This window comes from Pholis gunnellus (assembly GCF_910591455.1).
Source record: "Pholis gunnellus genome assembly, chromosome: 9".
NCBI lineage: Eukaryota > Metazoa > Chordata > Actinopteri > Perciformes > Pholidae > Pholis > Pholis gunnellus.
This window is the reverse complement of record NC_136535.1, coordinates 20,276,616-20,297,270: the sequence shown is the minus strand read 5'-3', so window position 1 is coordinate 20,297,270 and position 20,655 is coordinate 20,276,616. Positions and strand designations below refer to the sequence as shown.

At 42.6% G+C, this 20,655-nt stretch overlaps 2 protein-coding genes across 3 annotated transcripts; one reads left to right on the top strand and one right to left on the bottom strand.

Annotated features, from left to right (window-relative positions):
- Positions 1–56: 56 nt before the first annotated feature.
- slc33a1 (solute carrier family 33 member 1) lies at positions 57–6,513 on the bottom strand. Of its 2 annotated transcripts, none has more exons than XM_079166046.1 (9): positions 6,474–6,513; positions 5,087–5,550; positions 4,831–4,984; positions 4,524–4,719; positions 4,226–4,425; positions 3,908–4,092; positions 3,682–3,799; positions 2,499–2,714; positions 57–2,402 (listed from the first exon to the last, which is right to left on the bottom strand). In XM_079166046.1, the coding sequence occupies exons 2-9, from the start codon at positions 5,506–5,508 to the stop codon at positions 2,235–2,237; spliced, it is 1,659 nt and encodes a 552-aa protein (XP_079022172.1). In that variant the 5' UTR covers positions 5,509–5,550; positions 6,474–6,513; the 3' UTR covers positions 57–2,234. The 2 variants fall into 2 exon arrangements, with proteins under 2 accessions (XP_079022172.1, XP_079022171.1); XM_079166045.1 differs by having other exon boundaries at positions 6,301–6,504.
- A 2,934-nt stretch (positions 6,514–9,447) lies between these two features.
- gmps (guanine monophosphate synthase) lies at positions 9,448–19,671 on the top strand. The gene is made up of 16 exons (XM_079166231.1): positions 9,448–9,538; positions 11,003–11,175; positions 11,278–11,392; positions 11,759–11,856; positions 12,368–12,471; positions 12,581–12,774; positions 13,524–13,689; positions 13,790–13,941; positions 14,108–14,281; positions 14,522–14,627; positions 14,836–14,951; positions 15,545–15,670; positions 16,590–16,705; positions 16,815–16,945; positions 17,354–17,526; positions 17,691–19,671. The coding sequence occupies exons 1-16, from the start codon at positions 9,512–9,514 to the stop codon at positions 17,790–17,792; spliced, it is 2,073 nt and encodes a 690-aa protein (XP_079022357.1). The 5' UTR covers positions 9,448–9,511; the 3' UTR covers positions 17,793–19,671.
- Positions 19,672–20,655: the final 984 nt, after the last annotated feature.

Here is a 20,655-nt window from a genome sequence, read left to right as displayed (position 1 = left end):
GCATCGTGTCTTTTTTTTTTTTTTTTGTATGAAAGGAAAAACATCTGGAGACCTCACAAGTGCACATGTTTTTTTAATCACGTATAAGATTTGTTTCAGATCTCAACATTACATTGTGTGAACGTCAAAGATCCTCACATTCATCATCATTAGAGAGCCCTGCTGCTAGCTCATTTACATGTCTTACTTTACCATCAGCCTGTGCTAGCCTTTTACTCTATGATTGGGAATTTGGACTCATTGTAAACTAAAGTTGTGCAAAGTAAAAAATATCATTTTTTTCATTAAAAAACAAAAAGTTCAGTTAAAGGATGGTGAGATAAATTAAAACTCCATTTGCAGCTGAAATGCATCCAAAAGCCAATTTAGCAAATTAAAGTATCTGATCTGAAATATAAAAACAAATGCACACGTTGCTGAAATCAACAGTCACACAGTTGAATGTTTGTCAAAGAAAATGAAAACAACAAATCCAGTGCCCTGATAATGAGAAAAGGCTTTCAGGAAGAAGTCATGACAGTGATGTGCTGATACAAATACAGAAGAAAGGCCCAATAACCGTCAAACAAAGGCATGCAGTGTAACTTCTAATTTGAATGTAGCGTAAGGGACTTTTGTGCATTTCAGAGGAACCATTGGCCAAAGAACAACTGCTACCACAGCAATCTGAATCTATTTGACCTTTTACATGTAGTTCAAAAAGTCGGCATCAGAATCAAATTATGCCAAATGAGTTAAAAATGAAGCTCTCCTGACATCAACCCTGATTGTGTGCTCCAACGCTTACATTTGACAGAAGTTTTTCAATGCTGGCTTTAGAGAAAAATACTGTAACATTCAGTTCTACGTACAATATGAAAACATAAACAAGACATCTGCTTATCAAGCTTCTCTTCAAGGCTGCTGGTCTGGGATCTCAATGGGTTTTGGGAGCAAGAACTTCCCTGTATGTGTTCAATTACATACTTCTCAGGCTGGTGTTAACGTCCCACTCTGCAGAACTTGGCTTTATGGATGTTAAAATGTCGTAATTAGGACTCCTGTAATACATTGTTGCATTGAGAGTTAGTGTACAGCATATTGACCTTTTACATAAAATGTGTCTGAATGATAATGCATCTATAAAAAGCTGTGAGACTTACTGCCCGAAAAAGATACATGCATATTTTTGGAATATTTGTTTTCTTTTTGCAACTTAAAAATGCCCCACTGACAACCAAGAGGTCTGAAAAGTTCAAATCCACAGTGTCCAATAAAGAAATTGATTTGGTCCTATAATGGATACAACTGATCAGATTTAAGGAAAGTTTGGAAAAAGAAAAGAATGCTCCAAGAAAATCTTTTAATATTTCAGACATCTCAGTTCACTTAACCATTGATGATATCGGTAATAATGAGGAATGTGCGCTCAGCGTCTTGTTATGGAGGATGTATAAAGAAAACAAACCGCAGTTAGGTAGTTGTGTAATCTACCAAACCAGAAGACGGACTTTGAAACACCAAACAAAGCACAAATCACTTAAAAAGGAAGAAAATATATATATTTAAATCATGATTTAAAGAATCATTGGTTCAGATCTGAGTCCAGCAGCAATCAAAGAGTCTTCACACCGGGTTTAACCAGCATCCGGACACTTCATCTGTTTTTTTACCTTTAGTATCTCTGTTAATATAGATTCAATGGTGACTGGCCGGGAAGGTACACAAGAGTCTGAAGTGCTGAGTGTAGTTGTTACTTTTGAAGTTATATTTTGCTCATATTTGGACCAAAAAGCAGAAAACTGCACAGAATAACTGAACGTGTACTTCCCACAAAGTAAACTCAACAAACTGGCAATGAAGGCAGGTAAAAACACACTAATAACATTATTTGAACATATTCTTTGAGCCAGCTCTTGTTTGGTTAAGCTGTTTCCAAGCAGCAGAATATGGTTTCAAAATAAAAATGTAAAAAGTTCTCCGCTAGTCTGACCGGTTGGTTCAGTTTTCAGGGCAATGTTACAGTAAGCACGAGTAACGATGACGAGGTGGATTTTTACCTCTACAGAGACAATGGAGTCCTTCATCACATTTGTGTACCTCGAGGTGACAGAGGTGAGACAGTATGAGTGTTTTCTTGACGCAGCAACTCGAGCAGGACCAGCTGGACTAAGCGGACGGGAATGGAACAACATGTCCGCCTTCAGCTGTTTTTTTGGAGCAGAGTATGCGGAAGTGCAAGATGAAAAGTGTCATCACCGACTCGCTCTGCACCTCCACGCAGCGGGCTTCTGTTCCTGCAGGCGCCTCATCTTCTTCCCCAACCACACCCACCAGACTAAACCAATCACAGCGCACACCACCGACTCCACGTAGTAGCCGTCCAGCGTGGTCAGACAAGCGCCGCCCTCCTTAACGCACAGCTGGAGACACAACAGGGAGAAAAAGGAATCAATATATCAAGTCTAGGTAGTTACATACTCCGCTGTGCAGATTATTCCCCCTCGTTGCGTACTCACCCCCGCCTCCTCTGGAGAGCCACAGCTCTGCCCGGTGGCCCCCTGACACTCCTTAGAGGTCAGAGGATCCACCATCCACAGAGCCAACGTGGAGGGCCAGTTCCCACCCAGGTTGGTGACGGTGTTCAGCAGGGTCATGTAGGTCCCGCCGATGAGGGGGTCGCTCACTTTGGCGTGGAAGGCCATGCAAGCCACGTACATACTGTATAACGCCACCTGGGGAAGCAACATGGGAAACATCTGTTCATGCTGCTCAATAGTCAAACGTACCATGATATTTAACTTCATTCTGATCGCATCAATTTTTTTTTTTTTTAACTGCTGTTTTAATGACCGGATGGCAAAAATCCAAGGTCCAGAAAAAGAATAATTATATAATCAATAAAATGGTTTTCATATTCTATTGAAACACAAATAGAAAGATGCAAACGTAACTAAAATATGCCCGAAATGTAAAAAAAAATAAAGAATAAGGGGACGAATATGTTTCTGTCCCTGATACTTTAGATGTTCTTCTGTTGCACAGTGACATCTGCGGGCAGAGACAGGAAATTAAATGAGGTTGTTAGGAGAAAAAGGAACTCATCTTAACACTCGTCTGCCTTTATACACCATTATACTTAAAAATAAGACGGTGACAAACATCTGTGTGTCTGCAACACATGGTTTGATAAACCTGTTAATAGATTACATCCATAATTTGCTTTTAATTGCTACAGTAATAAAAGACAAAACTAAGAGACTTCAGCCATTCTAGCAGCACTGCAAGGCTGTGCTTTGAGCTAAATGCTAACATGTACCATGCTGACCATCTTTACCATGTTAGTTAATTAGCTACTTAGCAATAAACGCAAAGTGCAGCTGAGGCTGATGGGAATCATTAGTTTTGCAGGTAATTGGTCATAAAACAATGCATTACACAAATTAGAATTTCAGAATTGACTCTCTAAGTTGTGGTCATCTTTAGCTCATTGCAGCCAGTTTCCATTCCCCATCTTACGAGCAGACTTAGACACACAGTACTGCTCATAATACACAGAGGGTCAGAAGCCCTTTTCTAAGCAGCAGACTGTCACTATCTGCACACTGCTGATATCCTGTCACCTGGAAAAACTATGGTAAGGACTGGGCTAGAAGCAGTAAAGGGAAGTAAGATGATAAAGAGAGTAACAGAAATACAAACCTGATGCAATGCGTAGCTAAACAGCACTATGGCGTAGTAGTAAACAGGGAACCCTCCTTCATGTTTTACACTGGGCGTCCACCACACCAGCAGAGCGTAACCCAGTCCTATGAGCAACCTGCAACCGCAAACAGCAACACTCGGTCAGCTTTTAGTTTGTATGAATGGGTTTGTGAGCCTGTGTGTGTGTGTGTGTGTGTGTGTGTGTGTGTATGTGTGTTACAACCTGAAAGGGAAGGCCTTGTAGAAGACATCCAGCGGTCTGGGCCCTGCTGTGTATTTGCTGATGATCACAGGTAGTAGGATCTGCAGAGGCACCATGGGCACTGCCAGCAGTGCCAGCTGCTCCTTGGGAACTCCAGCCTCCACCAGCTTCAGGCCCGTCACTGCATCTGCTGCTGAGAAGCCAATCTGAATAACGAAAGAGAAGACAAAAGGAGAGAATCTTTCATTCACATTGGATGTTTGTGTAAAGCAGCAAAGTGTCCGAAAGCAACACTTTCAAAGTCATATTAAAAAGTTGTTTCACGTAATGCTCAAGTACTTTAGCAGTGAGAAGCAGGGAACAAAAGGTGAAGACTGTGGGCATCTTGATGATAGAGAACAGCAGCTTGTAGGTCTCCATGACGCCCTGTGTTTCCTCCTGGACTTTCTGCTTTCCTTTGCCGTCATTATTTTCTCTCTTCATGATGGCCACCAGAGTCGTGGAAACCAGGAACACAATTCCCCAAAAAAACAAGAACTCTGCAGCCGAAGAACAGAAAGCATTAGAAATGACACGTCAACACGACTGCTCTGTTGTAAAAGAACGACAACTCGGTGAGGTCCGGGATGAATAATACCCGACAAGGTGACGATGCCCGTGTCCTTGGGCTCTACTCTGAGGTACTTGTTGCAGAAGTCTGCAGACTCCAGAGCCAGAAAGAGCACATTCCCCAGGAAGTACCCCGCCGTCTGGCCCACAGAGTTGCATGTAGAAGCATATCCCACATTCTCTCTGGACAACATGGTCAGGGCCCAGCCATCCACAGCTATGTCCTTTGAAGCAGAGAAGGTACCGGAATTGGAGGACAGGAGAAAAAAAAAAACTCATCTAATTGAATGTATTTATCGTCCCGAATGTGCGTTTGCGTCACAGTGAGCCTGTACCTGTGTGGCTGCAAGGAAGGCAAGCATAAAGAAGACGGCAGTGAGTGTTACCACCTTCGGTCCTCCCTCACTTTGCATCAGTGAATTGACCGTCCCGGAAAGGTAGAGCATGAAGAGGCCCAGCAGGTACTGTGTGGGCACCAGCCATGACTTTCTGAAAACCAGGAATAATATACACATTGTAGGGGGGGGGGGGATATAATCCTCCAGGCAGATGAAAACATCAACATAAACAGTACGCATGTGTCCTCCTTACCTTCTCCCAAACCGGCTGAAGTAGAGAGCGTCCACCAGCGGTGCCCATAAAAGTTTGAGACTAAATGGCCAGAAGACAAAGCTGAAGAAGGCTTGGTCTTTGTAGCTGATGCTCTTACTCTGTAAGATCAGAGGGATGCTACCAGCCAGTCCCAGAGGAATCCCTTGCAGCACGTATAGGAACAGAAGGAGCAAAACGTTCCCCAACTCGTCACGGATCCCGGGCCGGACTCTCCTTTGCCTCCGGTCCTCAGAGGACAACACTTTGATAAGACCCAGACCCTCCGCCTCCTCTTCTACTTCGGGTTCAGAGGAGCTCGTCTCTCCCCTGTCCATGCCCCTGATGTTTTCGGATAAGACGGTGGTACCCGCGATCTTCCTCTGCCGCCCGTTCTTGTGTGTCATCAATTCTGAGTGCTCCATGTTGGAACAGTGGGCATCAAACCCGCTGTGCCCTCAGCAAATCTGCAGGAAAACAAAAGAAAAGAGGGGACTAGTTCAGCAGCTAAATGACTGCATGTCTGCCATGAATATTTCCAATCATTTGAATCCCATTAAGATTGTTATCGTTGTTTGAAAGGCATAGCCAGAACAGCAGAGGTACAGAACTTCACAGGCAGAAAAGCTGTTCATAGCGAGAATAAAGACACAATAAACAAATGGAATAGAGCAGAATGCAAACATTCAGTGAACTACAAGCAGGGTCGTACTGATTATGCGTGAACAAAAGCAGTCAGCAAACTGGTCAAGTGAGTTTCTGACTGATTAGAATAATGAAAAGCAGACTCGTATCATATGCACAGTGTATACAGTGTATGCACACTTCAAATGACGGCATAAAAGAACATATACGGGCAGAAATCTGTGCAAAAGAAGAAAGAATAAATAGTGTCAAGTCATGATTGGGGTGAAAGGTGAAGGAGACACTTCCAGAGGCTAACAAATAGATCCAGGTTAGGTTGGTTAGAAATAAGAAGTTATCGAGCTTTGTATGTCATACTGTATAGTACAGTACAGTACAGTACAGTACAAGGAAAATGTTCACGGTTGTTTCCTGCTGTCACCTAAAAATCACAAGATGTTAACTTACCTTAGCCTAAACGTGAACTATATAAAATCGATAGTTTCTCGTACACATAGAGACGTAGAAAGGACATGCGTGAGATGAAAAGGTAAAAGGTAGAGCACACCAGCAGTAGATGAATTCACGTGTACCTGATGATGATAACAGCATGCCACACAGATAATGCCAGATCGGGAAAAAGATTGAACACAAAACGGCTGAATTACAGAGCAAATCAACGGGAGGCCGATTCTAGTCTATGTTCATGCAAATCACGAGTTTGTGACATCTTAATAAAAGGCAAGAAACACGAGAAAATCACTACCGTTTCCCTCAAGACAGGTTAGTTACATCAATACACAAACAGGCTCTCAAGAGAAGATCCAGGAAGTGCGGCATGTGCGACGTCTAAATGGGTCCGGCACCTACAGATGACGTGTCAATGACGAAGGGAAAGGAGTTCCGTTTCAGTGCTAATGTCATGTAGGGGAAGGAAAATAAATTCAAAGAAGTGCACTCTTAAGCCCTAATCGTAGAGCTCGAGCCTGGAATCACATTCAAAAATATCCTCACAAACTCAGGTGTCTCACACACACACACACACACACACACACACACACACACACACACACACACCATTGACTGGTGATGATCCTTTAGTAGAGGCTGCTTCCTCCGAGGTTGGAAATATCCCAACAATAATAACATCAGTTCCACAAAACGCCAAATTAACCAACATAATTAAAGCATACATTCACAGAGTTATGAAACTTTAAGGAAATACTGTTGGTTGTCCTTTCATTGGCATGTTGTGTTACATTGACATACAATTGAAACCAGGAAACAAGAGACCCAGTTTTAGCATCATCGTCATCATAAGAGCAAGACAGACAAATGGTAATATGATCAGTTTGCACGTCTTCAATCGGGTTGCATATTAATTAGTCTACAGAAGTCGCACTATCACTATATAATAGGACTAGACAACATTCATTCATTCATTGTGAAGTGTGAAGCCCACAGCATTTCAAAAAAAAATATTATCATTCAAATTCTATGACACTAATAATGTATTGGGGATGTATTATTATTATTATTATTATGAGTAGTTATGCACAATTTTGTTTTCTAAATTAATACAAAGAAGACACATTTTTCCAAGAATGATGACTGATATCCGATTGAACCGAAATCACACTCAAACATTCTCCTTCACCAAAAGATCTTTTGGTGATGGTCGTGATGCATCCACCCCATTTAAATTAGAGGTAATGAATAACGGCACGCTCTGCCTTGTGGTTGCTGTGAGTGCATGTGAAGCTGCTTATCCACACCGATGGCATGTGACAACACACAGGCATATTTAGGTGGATCAGCATGTGACAACAGGACAACAGGAGCACTGGGAAGTTTTAAACCATGTGAGAGGGTGTCAATCTACCATAACGTGTCCTGATATAAGAAATAATGCACTCGTCATCAAAACGGAGTACATTATTGTACTTACACCACGGCCACTAACCACAGAAGAGAGGCTTGTATATATGAGCTTTGTCAAAACAGACATGGTGCATGATATTCCTAAAATAAATGACAAAAAGCAGAAGGTCAACAGGGACCCACAGATCAGTTCTGCCTTTTAGATTAATCCAACCATGTTCCTGGTTTAACCAGTGATAGCTCACTGAGGAGGAAGTACTGCTTTAATGGTTAGTGTTCTTTGTGCACTGGAGTGGAGGTTATAGTTTGACTGATTATAGATTGACACCTACCAGCCAATCAGAAATTATTAAGCATGGCTATGGTAACAATTATGTTGTAAAGTATTTTTCATTACATTTTCCACAGGATGGCGCTGATATTCCATCACCTCTGAGTATCAGAGCCCAGTGGTTCTCAACCTCTGGTTATGTGCCTTCAGATGTTTTAATATCCCATCACGGGTGTGTTTAGTGAGTGTTTGTTTTTACCCTTAAACCTGCAATTCATATGAACAACTCTTTATTAATTATCTTTATTGTGATCTGCAAGAACTGTGGTATTGACACATTTTGGTGATGTTTGCCACCCCCAGGTTGAAAACCACTGCCTTACTACTTCTGAAACTACTTTCTTTTCTTTAAGACACTATCATACCTTCCATACCTAGAATTTTTTTTAAGTATCTCGAATAATGACAAACTAGTACAAAGGGGACTTTGACATCTGCCTATTTGACACTTGTGTTTTTGCTGTGACATTCCTCTTTCAGTGAAGCGGGTCAAACAATTCTGAGAGAATACTGAAACTACATTATTGTTAGCTAAATAAAGAAATACATGTCAGTGGCAGACACAAAAGCCACATAAAAACATTGAGCCTGGAGGTAACTTATGGTGTAGTATAAATAGCAAGAAGAAAGTTTGTGGAACATATAGTAGAGTATGTGTTAAGTACAGGGGGTTCCTCTCACATACTTGCTGCCTCTGTCTGACGAGACTCTGAAGCATGGGGCTCTGTAGACTCATTGTGCTTGCTGGCAATGTTGAAAATACTTGTGCAGGACTGTTTTATGCGGATTTTGATACTAATTAAGTAAGTTAATAGTCAGATATTTAATTCACTGGATAAGCCAAAAACAGAATTTACCATCTTTTTTTATTTTTTATCTGCAGACGTTTTCCAGAAAAATGTGTTTATTATGAGAAATATTGATACTGCATTATAAAACAAATCATAGCGTGTGTGGGACAAGTTGTTTATCCACACCACTGTGCCCCTGTCCTAGCCCACAGTTTTATCTTAGAAAAAAACGAGAAATGTCAGTATTGAATGGCGTATAAAAATAATAATTTAAATAATCTAATTGTCTTGCAAAGGGATGGCAAATATCCTTGTAGATCCCTCTGGACACCTCAGTGAAATGTACTATTGCCTTGCTATTAAACTCCATCTCATATTCTATACAAACATACAGAAATTAAGCACCCAATTGCTGCCACTATCTCAACATGGTCAGTCAAACTCTACTATGCTGTCTAAGCCCAGCCCTCTTAGGGGCCACACTGTTCTTTACTCTCACTTTGCGCTCCACCCCATGATGCATGGCACGTTTATTTAGTCTTCAGTCCCCACTGTGAAAGTTATTCCCAGCCGGAGTAGGACAGTCTGTGACAGCCCATCTTCAACCCAATCTGCTTTTGAAACAGTAGCCAGCGTGCTGAGCCAGGAGCTAACCAGTAGCCCCCACTCTCTCTCTCGCTCTCTCTCTCTCTCTCTCTCTCTCTCTCTCTCTCTCTCTCTCTCTCTCTCTCTCTCTCTCTCTCTGTGTGAGAGACCTGGGACACCGAGAGGAGAGCTCATTCCACCACACCACAGTCCTCCATGGCTGTGTGCAACGGAGACAGCAAGGTCAGTGGTGCGGGGAGGACCCGCTGCTTCGGTACTTTGTTGACCGGTTGCCCGGTGTTAGGACTCCGATTGCCGGTGTAGTCCCCCCCGGTTAATTACGGCCTGTGTGGGGGGAAAGTTAAGAGAGCATGCAGCGTTATCATCAGTTCCGCTGAGGAGCTCTGAGTACCGCTGTTGCCTGTTGCAGTATTACATGAACATGTTGCTCATAGCCGCTAGCCGCACAGGATATCTCTATTACGATTAGCATATATCGTACACATATTTAAACTCCAGCCGTGGCTGCCTTTCTCCTTATTAGTGGCTCCCTCCCAGGACCCTTTGCCTCCAAAGCACCGCGTGGGTTTTAGCATAGCTCCGCTAACTTAGCCAGCGGGACGTGCTGCTAGCAGGCTAATGGTGATTACTACTGTTTACACTGTCCGTGAGCTAGCATGCTACATAGGCAGTGTGTTAGCTAGCTCTAGCCGGGGCAGTCAGAATGTTGTAACGATAGTACTACTAACCGACAGTCGTGCATTATGACTGTTACAGACTTTCATTTTGGGAAGTGGCATTGAGCTCGAGGTAACCCAATTTATTTCCCTCGGCTGCTGTCACACACTTTAAGCTAACGGAACGTTAACTGACAGTTTTGCTAACATCGTCACGGAGCTAGTATGAGCCAACTTGCGGTTAACGTTACCTCTCTGACAACAGGAGCCACTACTGCTGTGTTATCCGCTCATTTGGTAAAGTTTTGGTGGATTTTTGTTGTTGTCGTGATTATGCTTTTAGAGCTGCTGACGATATGTTTGAACGATAATACGGTAACTGAGACTCAACGGCAACAAATCTGAGGTGATACGGTAACGTTAGCATGTCTGATGAAAGTTGTTTTTAGAAACATCTACGGGCAGGAAGTGTTTCAACAAACCACGTGGGATCATGTTTCTCTTCTTGCAGTCCTTATCGTCTACTCTCATTAGCTATCAGTGATCTGACATCTCTCTAGTTCTTGTGCTGAAAATTGTTTCCCCAAATTTCAATCTGCGTGTATGTTTATAAAAAACAATCCGGACTGGGAAGTTGTGTCAAAATGAAACAGTACACCCTGCTCCCAGATAGCCTTTGGCTAACTTGCTTGTTTCATGTGATTCTACTGATGGGCTGAATGGATACACCACGTTTCACGAGAGTGACTGTCTGTCTTGTATTGAAAGCTCACATGTCCATAATTATGTTAGGCTTCATTGAGTCACATTTTTCCACGGGGGATGTCTGAAGTGGAGCCCAATTAAGTCAAGAAGGAGTGGGTTACTTTACACCACCGAACTGTTGATGTTAAGGAAAAAATTTCTGTGTGCTTGTCAAAAAATCATTCAGTAAATACTTGTGTGCACGAGAGACTATATATATCATTTTCTGCCCTGCTCGGCTCAACACAAGCACTTAAAATCAAGACTGGGTTTTTTCTGTCCACAGCTGGAGATCAGCAGCGCAGAGCAGAATGGATCCTGCGAGGGGGCGGTGGCGATCCTGGATGCTGGGGCCCAGTACGGCAAGGTGATCGACAGACGGGTGCGGGAGATGTGCGTACGCTCTGAGATCCTCCCTTTAGAGACCCCGGCCTTCGCCATCAGAGAGCAGGGCTACAGGTGAGCATGAGAAGCATTTCAACCACATCATTTTTATTACATTATTCTGTCATTATGGAAGTGTTTTATAATGCATTTTGCCTTGATTGTTTCCCTTCTTAGGGCAATCATCATTTCCGGAGGTCCAGCTTCTGTGTATGCAGAAGATGCGCCCTGGTTCGACCCGGCCATATTCACCATAGGAAAGCCTGTCCTTGGGATTTGCTATGGGATGCAGGTATCTATGCACATGCATGCATACACAGTAAACTTCTGGGCTTTTATAGTTGTTAGGCCTTTGTTCCATGAAGCATTTGTGTTACACACATTCACAGCGAGCAGCTAGACTTACAGCTGCTGTTCAGCTCTCCTGGGCCAGCTGGGACTTCACCACCTTCTTCAAGGGCACTTTCACACTCGCTGAGGGAGATGAGAGAATTACTCGTTTAATTTTCCCCCAGCTTTGCCTGGAAACTAAAACCAGCAGCCTTCCATTCTCTAGCTCATTTCTCGAGGCAGCTGGCAGTTACAGCATCTTTGGAATCGCACTAACATGTCAATTTCCGTGTCCAAGTGTTAACTTTGCTCTGCGTGTTTCCTACAGATGATGAATAAAGTTTTCGGCGGCACGGTACACAAAAAGAGTGTGAGGGAAGATGGAGTGTTCACTATTGGACTGGACAACACTTGTTCTCTCTTCAGGTAATATGGCTGCTCAAGTGGATCGCAAGAAAATTAGTTTAATTTATGTGTTATTATAAATAAGTGTCGATATGATCTTCTTGGAGCTGCACATTCTTACACATCCTTGCATGTAATCATCCTGTCACTCAACCCTAAAAATAAGCATTCACCAAATCCCTTCTAGATCAGTCATTAAACTTACAGTACCATCTTTTTCTCTTAAATATCTGAGCACAAAATGATGTTGGCTGCGTAAAGCACAACTGCTGCTCAACAGGTTCGTCCCAGTGCCATGCTTAAGACATAAACTGCAGAACCGCTCCAGCAGTCACATATTTCCCCCTGGTTGTTACACAAATACTGGAGAGTCTAAAATAGACGTCCGCTGTCTTTTATTACCGTCTGCCTCTCACACTTGACTCGCATGCACCCAGTGAACGCAGGCCTGGACACATTTAACTGTTACATGCAATGTCGTTGAACGCCACACATCTTCCTCTGACGTCAAAGTGCGTGTGTGTCTTATCAGGGGCCTTCAAAAGGATGAACTGGTCCTGCTGACCCACGGAGACAGTGTGGATAAAGTGGCCGACGGCTTTAAAGTGGTGGCCCAATCGGGGAACATCATTGCCGGTGAGCACGTTGTGTTGTTTGACTATATATTTTTAAGAAGTGTCATTCAATGAGGATAAATGGTTGATAAACGTTAACGGTCCTCCGCCACATCTGATGTCCCCACCAGGCATCGCTAATGAACAGAAGAAGCTGTACGGGACACAGTTTCACCCTGAAGTCGACCTGACGGAGAGAGGCATCGAGATGCTGCGTAACTTCCTGTTCGAGATTGCGGGATGCACCAGTAATTTTACCGTACAGAACCGCCAACAGGTCTGCATCGACGACATCAAAGAAAAAGTAGCCAAGTCTAAAGTGCTGGTGAGTAGAACTGCACAAAGTTTCATGTTGGTGTGTGTTCTTATCCAAACTATTTTTAGGGCAGAGAGGTGAAGGAAGAACAGCAGAAAATATATTCTCAGCACATTTAAACTAGCAATGGGAGTTAATTTGACTGAAGTTAAAAGCTGGGTTGCTGAGTGTGATATTTAGTAGCAGCTCAGGAAGTGGTGACGGCAGCAGCAGCGGTGGGAAGTAAAGTAGAACCAATTAAACTCTCAAATTAAACCCTGTTTTATCTGAAAAGAGGTAGTCGACTCCCTGAGCGCCTTTAAACTGGGCTTCATCTCAGGGGATTGTGAAGGCGATAAATGAGTGGCTTCCAGGCACGTGGTTTATATTTAAAGAAATACATGCAGCCTCTGTTTCCTGTTCTTCAACTGCGGTCTAAGGGATACATGTTTCACTATTTGTTCCTGCAGCAGTGGTTCCTGCAGTAGTTTGGGTGTGTGAGTCACACGAGTTAATAGTCCACTAATAAGTAAAGAAGTGTCAAGGCTGTAGTCCTCTCTTTCTTTTTGATTAAGGTGACAATGCCTAATATTTTTACAGCCTGCCATAAAGACAGAACACCAGATATGTCGAAGACAACATGACCAATGCTAAAATAAAACGAGATTAGACGTGCAGTTGCTTTGAGAGCGAGACAGAGTAGGAGCTCCTTCCTCCTTAATCCAGCAGAGGGTGGCTGTGACTGCACAGTTGGTGACTGTTTCTAACGCTGTCTTCAGGTGCTGCTGAGTGGCGGGGTAGACTCAACAGTTTGCACAGCTCTCCTCAACAAAGCGCTGAACCCGGACCAGGTGATAGCGGTTCACATCGACAACGGCTTCATGAGGAAGAGAGAGAGTCAGAGTGTGGAGGAGGCCCTCACCAAGCTGGGCATCAAACTCAAAGGTAGGGACAGTCGTCATTATGTTCTACTTTAGCCTGAATGACTAATCAGTTTGAAAACAAAATAATTCTCTTTGTGCTCTTAAATGTTTGCTCTATTTAGTGGTAAACGCTGCTCACACCTTCTACAACGGAACGACAACCCTCCCCATCTCTGAGGAGGACAGGACGCCACGAAAACGCATCAGCAAGACTTTGAATATGACGACCAACCCAGAAGAGAAAAGGAAAATCATTGGCGATACATTTGTCAAAGTGAGTGTTGGGTCTTAATCAATTCTTTTGTGATAACATTTTTATTTCAACCTGCCAGCATGCAATACATCGTCGTTTATCACATTTGTCAACATCTGCCAATATGGCGGCGTTATTGATTCTTTAATTCACTGCTTCTGACGGTTTGGATTCCGTTGCTTCACAGGTGGCAAATGAAGTTATAGGAGAGTTGAATCTGAAGCCTGAAGAGGTTTTCCTGGCCCAGGGTACCTTGCGGCCCGATCTTATTGAGAGTGCCTCTCATCTTGCCAGCGGCAAGGCGGAAGTCATCAAAACGCATCACAACGACACTGAGCTCATCCGCAAGCTCAGGGATGAGGTACTGCACACATGCACGTATCCACACAAATACTAGGAGGACAGCAAACGGCTGAACGTCATTCACTTTTCATCGAAACATGTGTTTCTACATCATCCATCGTCCACTTGAGAGGCTTTCTTTCTTCAACAGCTATTCAGTATCCCCTTTTTATAGAAACGCACAACTCTGCAACACCGACGCATTTACCTCACTCCCACTCTGTTGTAATGCTGATTCCACTCTTTTGTGACCCTCCAGGGAAAAGTAATCGAACCACTGAAAGATTTCCATAAAGATGAGGTCAAAGCGCTGGGGAGAGAGCTGGGCCTGCCAGAGGAGATCGTCTCCCGACACCCTTTCCCTGGCAAGTACATAAACGCATGCCAATGATGTGACGGCTCTGACAAAAGGGATTATTCATATAATGTTTGATTTCTTTCTACCATTTTCTCCTTTCTTTCCCTCATTTACCCATTTACCTAATTCAATCAGACGGACTCAAAACTGTCCTCACGTTGCTCTTATATTTGCTAAAAAAGAAGTGCCCCTCCTCCTTGCTTTTCCTTTTTTAGGTCCGGGTTTGTCCATCAGAGTGATTTGTGCAGAGGAGCCCTACATCTGTAAGGACTTTGCTGAAACAAACAACATCCTCAAAATCATCACAGACTTCTCTGCAAGCATCAAAAAGGTCAGAACAATACAGATGCAAAAATAAATTGTAATAACTAGTCATCTGACTGATGTCCTGTGTTTTAGGGAAATATCATAAACAACTCGTCACTGTAACAGGATCATGAGTCATGTATTTGCAACTAATGGCAGGAAATTAATTACCGTGATGATGCATGCACATTTTTTAATATGAATTTAATCACTGCTTACTGAAAACAGCCCTCTTAGCTTGTGCGCTCACTGTACATTTCCTGATGACAAACATTAGAGGTAGTACACAGATCCAAACAAACAAAGTTGCACCACAGATTGGCTGTTTGCTGCTGGTTGTCTGACAGTAGAACCGGGGACTCATTTGCCATGACACGCTGAACAGCTGTTCATTTGATAAATGATTGAAGTTCAGAGTTGATCTACTTTGACTTTGTGAACGAGGGTTATTGTGGCTCTACTGACTAAGGTGGTGGACGCATCGGAAAGCTGGAAAATGAGAAGTGTTCACAAAATGAGTTAAAAGTAGTCACAACATAGACGGCGCTACTTCTGAGGTCTCTGTCCTTGTAGTTCATTTTACATTCTGCTTTAAAATTCTCTCTCTCTCCCCTCCAGCCCCATACCTTGCTGCAGAGAGTCAAGTCGTGCATATCAGACGAGGAGGAAGAGAAGCTCATGCAGATCACCAGCCTTCATTCACTCAATGCCTTCCTGCTGCCCATCAAAACTGTCGGCGTCCAGGTAAACTAGCTGGTCAATCAACTCATCAACTCCAACCAGACGCTCTGATATTTTGTGTGTTGTCTGTTTGTCCACACATTTCTACCGTCCGAAGGCTTAAACCTGAAGTCAAAATAGTGTTAAAGCAGACTTGCTGCAGTGGCTTCTTAAAGGCCCAAGTAAAAGTTAGAGAGGATATTTTTAGGTTGATCCAAACATTGTTTAGGAGTTGTTGGATTTACATGTATGTGAAGGGGTCAAATGTCTTTAGAACTGCAGATGAATGTGAGGCAGGAGAAGCAGGAAGCGGTGTGTCTCCCTTGTGTTGTTTGTCTCGCTGTGTTTTCACTATAATTTAGTGGTTAACCGCGAGACACACCCACCCACACAAAGCCTCTGTTTCTTACTTTGTGACTTTCTCTCTCTATTCCTAGCCAAAGGACCGATCTGTTGTAAATATTGTGACGTGTTTTTATTTCTCCCCCAACTTCTCTGATGCTAAACATGACATATGCCGAGGATGTGGCTAAACATGGCCAACATCATTTTCCAGTAATTTAACGGACCGTTATGGTCATGACTATTTTCCTTCCCCAAACATTGCCGTCAACCAGTGGCTGTGTGTGTGTGGGGGTGTGGATGTGTCTTAATTCTTCCTGTTTGAGTTTTATATTCACCCTTAACCTCAAATTGTGGGGCAGACAGGAGACGATGGACAAACACAGCCAGTGTTTATTGCCTGTGGAATTTGTTGGAAGTGAAAACACTCTATTTATAGAAACGTCACTGTATATTTAAAAGGGAACGTTTGGAGAATGACACACGTGTGTTTGCTAATCTAACATTTGTTGCAGTTTTGTGTTCTCTAGTTTTATTGTTGCTCTGACTTTCTGATAAGCCTACTTTATAAATGACTGTAAAAATACGTCTTCTGTCTCAGGGGGATTGCCGGTCCTACAGTTACGTGTGCGGCATCACAAGTAAAGAGTCGCCACACTGGGAGACTCTCATGTTCCTGTCCAGACTCATCCCTCGCATGTGCCATACTATCAATAGGTAACGCACCCGGCTCTGCTCTTCGTCTCTCCCCACTTGTATGCCTCATCAGACACTCTGTGTATTCTATGGACACTCATCCATTCATTCACGTCTCTCCTTTTTCCAGAGTGGTGTATGTGTTCGGGTCTCACGTGAAAGAGCCGCCAACAGACATTACCCCGACCTTCCTGACCACAGGCGTTCTGAGCACTCTCAGACAGGCTGACTTTGTAGCTCACTCTATCCTTAGAGAGTCTGGTAAGTGTGTTTGTATAGCCACCGGATTTTAGACATTTTAATTTAGCCTTATGTATTGTATTACAGACTCCATTATAACAATGTAGTCTCTCTAGAGCCATTCTCTCCTTTTTACAAAGCCTGGTGTTAATACGTTTCAAGAATAGTGTACTCGTCTGCATACTCGCGTCCACATGAGGAATGTAACGTTTCCCCAGAGGCAAACCACATACTGGCTGTTTGTGAGTCCGTTCTTGACTGCGTCTGTGGTTTCACTCAGTATTCTGAGGAGGATTTGAAGATTATTTTGTCCACATTTGATATCGTATAAATGATCCCTAACAGTATGACGTAAGCCTTTTTTTGCTTCATTAACAGATGGACATGAAAGATGTTAAAGCAGCAATGAGAACATTTTCTCTCTTGCAGGCTATTCCGGTAAGATCAGCCAGATGCCAGTCATCTTGACCCCCCTGCACTTTGACCGTGACCCTCTGCAAAAACAGCCATCCTGCCGGCGCTCTGTGGTGATCCGCACCTTCATCACCAGCGATTTCATGACCGGCATCCCTGCCATGCCAGGCAACCATATCCCGGAGGAGGTAAACCATGATTCAAAGTTTAAACTTAGTCTCGGCATTATCTTACCATCATGGATACTAACCTACGTTAAGGGATTGAGCCCCAGAATCATTTAAATACATTTTTTTTCCTTACTTTGTTCAATGTTTTAAGAGTCATTTTGTCTTGTTATCTGTTTCCGCAGGTGGTGCTGAAAATGGTAAATGAGATCAAGAAGATCCCCGGGATCTCCAGAGTCATGTATGATCTGACCTCCAAACCACCCGGCACCACAGAGTGGGAATAAAACACGACATGACGTCATAGGCCTACCAACGGGACGCACACACTCACACACACAATGCACAAACACACTCAACCGATATCAGAGAGGGCTGGTGAAATCCTCCTTCCCCCCCCCCCCCCCGCTCTCCCTCCTTCTCTCCCTCCATCTCTCCCTCCTTCCCTCCCTCCTTCTCTTCAACATTCCCACGGAAGGCAGACCGTACTGTGACGGGCGCACATGCAAACGCGCTACTACTCTGCTCTCCTCCCTGGTCTTAATATTTTTGGCGATAGGGATTGATTAATGTTGGTTATTGACAATATATTGCCACTTTTGGTCCACGTACATCAATGTATTTCCTCTCTATGACTAAAAGGTAAATTGCTGCTTCCTTTTCTTAAGGTCAACCATTAAAGGCAAGTGGCGAGAAGCTTGAAAAGTTCAGAAAGTGGTGATGTTGTGCCTCAGGTTGCATTATGGGATGAGCTAAACAAGCAAACAGAAGGGTCACTAACTGAAGGAGAGTTGTTTTCTGCCTTTTTCTTTTGTTGGATGTTTTTGTTTCACAGCTGTGGGTCAGAATATTCTCAACCTAAAAGTATCCTCTCTATTTGTTCATTTTCAGTTTCTGCCTGCATTCTGTGCTATGAAGAAGGTTGTCTGTTTTTAAGGTAAAAACCCAACGGGCAACCTATGTGACCAATCAATAATTTTTCAGCTTTTTGTTTTGCCAAAAGTAGAATAAGCCGTGGTGATATACAACATTGTGGGCTCCTCTTGACGATCTTCTCCAGGCTACATTTTGTTGACCAGAGCTCTTGACTTGTTGCTGTGCCACAGGGAGGACAGCAGACAACCCAAGATTAGCTTCAGTGTGATGACTCGTGTGCAGGAAGCCAATATGATGGGCAACTTTGTATGTGCCTGTTCTGTTGTTTGTGTTTATTTCTTGATGTGATCCGACCTGGACTTTAATGTTTCCGGAAAAGGACGATATAACACTGTTTCCTCTTCATGCTGCAATATGTATGCTTTTAATGAAGAATAAACTCAACAAGAGGATTAACTAATAACAAAATTATAAGTACAGTAGAGTTTATAACCACATTGTGTAAATTGCAATTGTCTTTATCATTATTTGGCTGCTCTTTTGTTGTGCAGGGGCACATTTTTGCACATTTTGTCTTTTTAAAAAAAAAAAATCTTTCCACCCATAAAGAAAGCCTCGGTGTCGGAACAATGCATCCGGTGGGAACGTCACCACATTTAAGTGCGTCACTGTGTAGAGTCAAAGTTCAGGTTGTCTGTTGCCATCTCTAACACAAGTTCACTGTGTGAGGCATCGACTGCTTAATTAATTTCCGTCGTCAAAACATTAAGCACATCATAATCTCTAGTCTCGTCATTTAGTCCTCAGTAAATACAGTGCTCGGGTTTAACTGAGATTTTAAAAGTGTATTGTACCCCGATAGAGCCATTTCACTCGGACGCAGTGGTTGTCATGTCTTTGTGCCTCTCATTCTCTGTTTTCTCCTTATCCCGTAGTGGCAAAAGTACTCCTAATGCAAAATGAATGGTTTTCCTAACTCGTCTTAACCGCTATTAGTGTCCCTCCGTTCGGCCTTTTACACATGTGTATTTTGCGTTGCATATGTCTCCATAGAAAACAGCTTGATAATATTGGACACACACTTTCGTAGTTGGATTTAATTGCAATATCGATAACATTAAGTTATGCAATTTATTGTCTTTTTTTTGTTGGTTTTGTTTTATAATTTCTATTCAACAACGCTCATTCTCCTTTGTAACGTGCCTCAAGCCACTGCATGCAGTTTCAACTATGATGACATTTGTACAATGGAAAACTGAGCTTTAATAAAGATCTCCATGTTGAAACTTCTCACTTCTATAATGAGCAACTTATCTCTACTGGTTTACACTTCACATTACTTTCTTTCTAATGGTTTTCATCTTAATACTTTTTCTTCCCACAGTTGGAGAGTATCGATTATTTTGAGTACTCAACGTAAATAATAACGCCACCATAACAGCTAAATACAGAAGACAATGAAGAAATCAAAAGCACTTTTAAGTAAATTAAAGCTTTCTAGTTAATGATTGATTCAAAGGAACTATTTTTGAATTATAGAACAATATTCAAATTTGGATATTAGAGAAATTGATCAGTTCTGAGGGAGAAGTGAGAGGCATTGCAGAGGTTCTTTGGGATGTTTCTTAAGTTTTCACATATTAGACCTTTTCCTTATGTTGCTCTAGCTATTTGATTTACATTTCACTTGATTTATTATGATATTTTTTTGTCTGGAAGGGTGATTGCTGGATTATGATCTAAAGTGAAAGTGCATTAAGTTTGTGTTAACCTCACTCCCCGCTGGTTTAACTATCCACACTATTGTCTTGTCTGAGTCATAAAAAAACGTTTTTACCCCCATTGAACAGGGGGTTGAAATTATGAATATTAATGCAGCCTTGTGCATTATATGTACCAACTGTAAATCACAGCCAGAATACAGAAGTACAGTTTTCTTTGGCACTGGAAGCAAGTGAATGTATTCTGCTGAACTTTATTAGTGTAGAAGTTGTTATTCAAAACCTACAAAAAGAAGAGTAGAATAGAAAAGTGGAAGACCCTTTTTTTCCATTTAATCATGTGCCTCTTTGCAAATGTCCTCCTGGAACCGGCCTTTAATAATGACATTAGCGTTTTTTGTGAATTACTGCACGTAATTGATTTCTTGCAGCACACATCAGTATCGGTCGGATTTGTCTCTCACGTGCCTGACTGAGATCACAAGGGCCAAATCACACACACACACGCACCCTGTAGGTCATCTATGATCATCAGCAACTACATGAAAATATC